The sequence below is a fragment of the Penaeus monodon genome, chromosome 17 (genome assembly GCF_015228065.2).
Source record: "Penaeus monodon isolate SGIC_2016 chromosome 17, NSTDA_Pmon_1, whole genome shotgun sequence".
NCBI lineage: Eukaryota > Metazoa > Arthropoda > Malacostraca > Decapoda > Penaeidae > Penaeus > Penaeus monodon.
This window is the reverse complement of record NC_051402.1, coordinates 27867427-27872872: the sequence shown is the minus strand read 5'-3', so window position 1 is coordinate 27872872 and position 5446 is coordinate 27867427. Positions and strand designations below refer to the sequence as shown.

Below are 5446 nucleotides of genomic sequence, written 5' to 3'. Positions count from 1 at the left end.
TATAAGCCAGGTGCATCACATATGTCCGATTTGCTGAGCCGTAAAGTTGCTAACATTGACGAGGAACTGAGCCCTCAAAGAGTTGCAGAGGCACAGCGTAGAGACCCATCATGGCAGGAGTTGTGGGAATATTTAGAGGAAATACGGGTGCCAAGACAGAGATTTCTACTCCATCTTGAGGAATTCGAATTAAGGGATGGATTGCTGTATCATGTTAGAATCCTTCCAGAGCGGGTGCTTCAGCAATTAGTAATCCCTAGGTCTTTAAGAGATGTAGCTCTTCAGCTTGTGCATAATGACAAATCAGCTGCACGTCCTGGCATCTTCAGGACGTGTTGCAGGCTGCGAGATAGATTCTACTTCCCAAAGATGCTTTCTGAGGTGAGAAGGTATATCGGTTCCTGTAGGGAGTGTCAGAGAAGGAAAGCGGTCGGTCGTCGTGCTCCTTTGGCCTCGATGCCCGAGGTCACACAACCGTTTGATAGGGTCTCGGCTGATTTGATAGACATGCTGGGTTCTGCCAGTGGCCATCGATACGTTCTAGTCATTATCGATCATTTCATCGCTATTTGCATTTGGGTTCCTCTTCATTCTAAGAATGCAGAGACTGTAGCAGATGCTTTTGTGAAGGAATATGTTACTCTGTTTGGGCCTCCGAAAGCATTATTAACAGATAACGGGGCAGAGTTTATAAATGCATTATTAAGAGATGTTTGCAGGATATTGCAGGTAAAAACAATGTATGCCACCGCTTACCACCCACAGGCTAATGGTATGGTTGAGCGCAGCAATCGTGTCATAAAAGATTTGTTGGCAACACTTGTGGATCAACACCCCAACGACTAAAACGATCTTTTGCCGTACTTTAAGACTGGCGCTGAACACGGCACTGCATCGCAGCATAAACCCAAAAAGCCCCTTTATATACTTACAGGCAGAGACTGTTACTTCCCAGGAAATTTTACAAATTTTATGAAGATGCAGACGAGGATCCCGCGAGGGACGTTGCGTGAGAGGCTGAACACGCCCGGACTGCATCCGGGGGTTGCAAGAGACTCCAGAGAAAGACAGGCGTGTGAGACGTCATGCAGGATTTGACGTGGATGACCTCGTACTGGTAAGAGAAGTTCGTCTGAGGATGCGAGGCCCGAATGCAGCTTTAAGGCCCCGGTGGAACGGTCCCGTGCGAGTGCTGAAGATTATCGGTCCTGTGAACTATGTGGTGCAGAACCCGTACGCTTTGTGGGGCGAGATGATCTGCCATGCGAATCGTCTACGACCATACAGGCCGAGAGCATATTTGGAGTTTCCAGAGCCGCCACAAGAGGAAATGGAAGAGGATGCTGATGATCCAGGCCAGGCAGACGACGAATTAGTGGAGAATGTCGATGATCCAGGCCAAGTACACGACGAAATGGAGGTTTATGAACATGACCCACCCCAGGTCGATGGTGAAGGATTGGGAGAGGACGATAAAGGGGAAACAAGGCAAACCAGGCGCAGGGTTGTGAGTTGCATGTATTTTACCAAAGGGGAGTCGGTCATTACCAAAGGGGAGTCGGTCAGTGGTTGTGAACCCCAGAATTTCTCACGTATATACTCTTAATCACTGCTATAGTATTAACAAAACTAATGACCTATTGGAAACCCCCTTCCTTGCAGAACCCCATCCAACCATCAGTACTTGCACCGGAACAGTTTCAATCTCCCCAGCAAATTGCCCAATCTATGACAAAGATTGGTCAGATTGTGGAGAAGACCTACTCGCCTGTCTCACAGACATCAGTACAATGCTACTCCATTCCCCCCAGAGGTCATCGAAAGAAACCCACTAACATAGCCAAATTACCTTCCGTAACATGACCTTCCCTTTAACGTCTACATAGGAGGAGAATCCCTCCCTGTTCGTCCATACCCAACCTCCTCTACGTCAGTGCCAAAATTTTTGGGCGTCTAGGACACCCAGCCAAACATTCCTTTCCCACACCCAGATGCCCACTATGTGCCCAACCGGGCCATACCCGATCTAACTACTCTGCACAATCACGCACATGTGCCATTGTGGCGGTCCCCATAATGCATTTTATAGAGGCTGTCCCACCTACAAATTTGAGTCTGAGGTAGTAACTCTCATATTCAAACTTGGACTCACACTACGTGAAGCCAGACAAAGCACGTCGACGTGGTTTCTCTCTTACTCCTTACTCCAGTAATACTGCTCTTCTACCAATTCTCCAAAACCCCAAACCTCCCCTACATCTAACCTCTTCTACCTCCTCCCTTTCCCCAGTCAACTCTTTTGCCATCCAAAATCCAGACACCCCAAATCTCTACTACAGATACTCCAATCACCACTAAAACCCTAACACCCCCCCCTCCCTCCTCGCACTACCCGTAAAGACGAACAAACGTTCCAACCCCCTCTTCCCCTACCACACAGTCACCTCCACCTTCCTTTGCCCCTATGCTTGAGACACCAGTCCTCTCTTCCCCCCCTCACAAGAAATCCTTTATCCTCCAAAACTCCCCAACCACCTCCTCAGAAGAAACTATTGAAAATATTCAAGATTATTTATTGAAAACTGACAAAAACCCTCCAAATCTTACAACTCCTGCTCCTTCCACAATCCAAGTAACTGCTGTATCCATCCTCCTCCAACGATATCCCCCTACACCCTACCCTCCTACCCCCTCCCAACACAGCCCATACCCCCCGCCCCCAACCCCCCCACATTAACCCCCCACCATCCCCTCTATCCCTTCCACTCCCTCCTGGATACACACGGAATCCCTTATGTCACAAGTATCCCTTTCCTCAGACCCCCCATCTCCTAATCCCCCTCCTAGTAGAACACCAACTCCACACCTCTCCATCTCAACCTCTCAGTCCTTATCCCACCCTCTACTGCTTCCCCCTAAAAATCTCCACACGTACTAAAATCTATATCACTAAGTATAACTTCCTTCTTTGGGAATATTCGCGTTTCCGCTCCCACAAAACCTGACCTTCATCATATCCTTTCCTCTTAAAACCCATCTTTTGTATGCCTTCAAGGGACCTTTCTTACACATCCTCCAATACCAATCCCCAATTATCATTTTGTCTTTTCCCACATTCCTTTATGCCCTCATCCATACTTATCAGTCAAAAAACCCCCTTTATGTCACACCTCCCTTTCAAACCAATGTCCTTCCCACAGTTTATTCGTATCTTCCTTCACCGTTGGATCACAGTGATTTCAGTCTACTTCTCCCTTCCCACCCCATTGACTTTGTTGTTTTTGAAAATCAAATTTTCCCCAAACTTCAACCACCTTTCCTCATAGTTGATGACTTTAACTGCCGCCACACTCTTTCGGGTGTTCTATCACCAACTCCCGAGGCCGATCTCTAGAGCGCTTCCCTCCACAGCTGACCTTACTATTAAAAATTCAGATCGCTCCACACACTTTGATAATATGCACGCAATTTTTTCTTCCCCTGACCTCTCTCTATGGTCCCTTCTCTTCATTTAGATTTCCACTGGTCAGTCTTAGACCACTTTCCATATATGCCCAAACTTTCCATTTTCTCCCTTTCTCCTACTTCATACGTACCACTTCCTAACTCCCCACTCTGGTTTTTTTTTGATAGGGCCGACTGGCATACTTTCATTTTCCACTCTCTGCTATTCATACCCCTCCTCCTCCCTCACCTCCATTACAAAAATGATACAGTGTTTCACAAATACAGTCTTAAGAGCTGCACATACAGCTATCCTCGAACCTCAAGACCATATACCTCCAATGTGTTCCATGGTGGAATTCTGATTGCACTAAAGCACTTCACTTAAAACGTGCAGCCTGGAACAGTTACCGCTACAAGAGAGGTACTCCAAATCACTATCAGTCCTTATCTCCTTTAAAGAGCATCTGCCTATTTTTCGTCGTACAATCCAAAAATGGTAAAACAAATAGCTGGCGAAATTATTTCATCAACTACATCCTCTACATCTATCTTAAATTTTTTGGCGCCGAATTCATAAACTATCAGGCAAACATCCCCCCATCCTGCCCCCGTCCTCCATATTCGAGATACCCTCATTTCTGATCCTCCCCAAAGGGTCGCTAATAAACGGGGTGATTATTTCAGCCAGGTCAGTAGTGGTTCTCACCTTTCTCCACACATCTCTTCTATTAAGAACACCAGAGAACGTACCCCCACTACGTTTCACCCCATCCTCCACTGAGTCCTTTAAGCCCCCATTTTCTTCCTCGGACTCATTGCTGCCCCACATCGTGCCGCAACACTCATGAGGCCCTGACGGTATTCACTACTGTAGCTCCGGCAACTCCCATCTTCCTCCTTATCCTTCCTATTAAAAATTTACAACCACATATGGCATCAGGAAATTTTCCTTCTATTGCGAGAAGCTCTTATCCTTCCCTTCCTGAAACCCAATAAATTGGGTACCCTCCCTCCAAAAAAAAAAAACTAGCCCCCACGCAAAAAAAAAACCCAAAAAAAAAAAAAGCGAAAACCAAAAAAAAAAAAAAAACCAAACCTTCCCCAAATTCAGCCGCCTGAGACAAAAAAAAAACTGAACCCCCTTCGCCATTTTGGAAAAATTAATAAATTATAAATTTTGCAATTTGCAACCCAAATCCCTTTTCTTCCCTCACTTTTTGGATCTTTTGAAAAAACATTTATGATCCGACTGGGGGTACCATTTTTTTCTTAACCAAACCCCCAAATTGTCCTCTCTAGCATACTGGAAACATGAGTGTCTTCATAAAGTCCTTCCTCTGCCAATGCACTTTCCAGGTCAAAATTGCCTTGCCACATTTATCTTTCTTTCCTCAAATCGAAGGTGTCCCACAAGGCAGTGTGCTCATACCCTTTATTTCCCTTTTTGCTGTTATGATATTGTCTCAGTTTTACCACCAGGACCCGGTCATCCATATGTTGATGATTTAACCATCTATGCCTCTGGCACATCCATACCAAATCTCTACCAATTTCTTCAATCTGCAATCTCATCAGTAAACTTCCTGGGCACAAACCATGGCTTCCGCTTTTCTACCTCTAATCCTTCCCATCCTTTTCTATCGCTCAAAGTGTAGGTCCCCTCCCCCATCTTCTTATATGGCACTCCACTCCAATGCCCTTCTCTGGCAAATTCCTAGGTGTCATTTTTGACTCCAAACTGTCCCGCAAGTCCTATTCTACACATTAAAGAAAAAGCTCTCTGCCCCCTTCGAATCTTAAAAAATCTATCCCATATATCAGGGGCTCAGATCGCAAAACTCTCCTTCATCTTCATGTTACTTTGATCCTCTCCACTCTTGATTTTGGATGTCCCTATCTTCTCCTCTGCCTCAACTTTTTCTCCTTGCCCATCTTGATACATCCATCACTGTGGGCTTCGCTTAGCACTAGGCGCCTTTCGCTCCTCTCCAGTTGAGAG

At 45.9% G+C, this 5446-nt stretch overlaps 1 protein-coding gene across 1 annotated transcript; it reads left to right on the top strand.

The window, feature by feature from the left end:
* The first annotated feature begins 21 nt into the window (after positions 1 to 21).
* LOC119583330 (uncharacterized protein K02A2.6-like) lies at positions 22 to 1098 on the top strand. Its single transcript, XM_037931801.1, has 2 exons — positions 22 to 772; positions 935 to 1098. Exons 1-2 carry the CDS (start codon positions 22 to 24, stop codon positions 1096 to 1098), a joined length of 915 nt encoding a protein of 304 aa, XP_037787729.1.
* The last annotated feature ends 4348 nt before the right edge of the window (positions 1099 to 5446 follow it).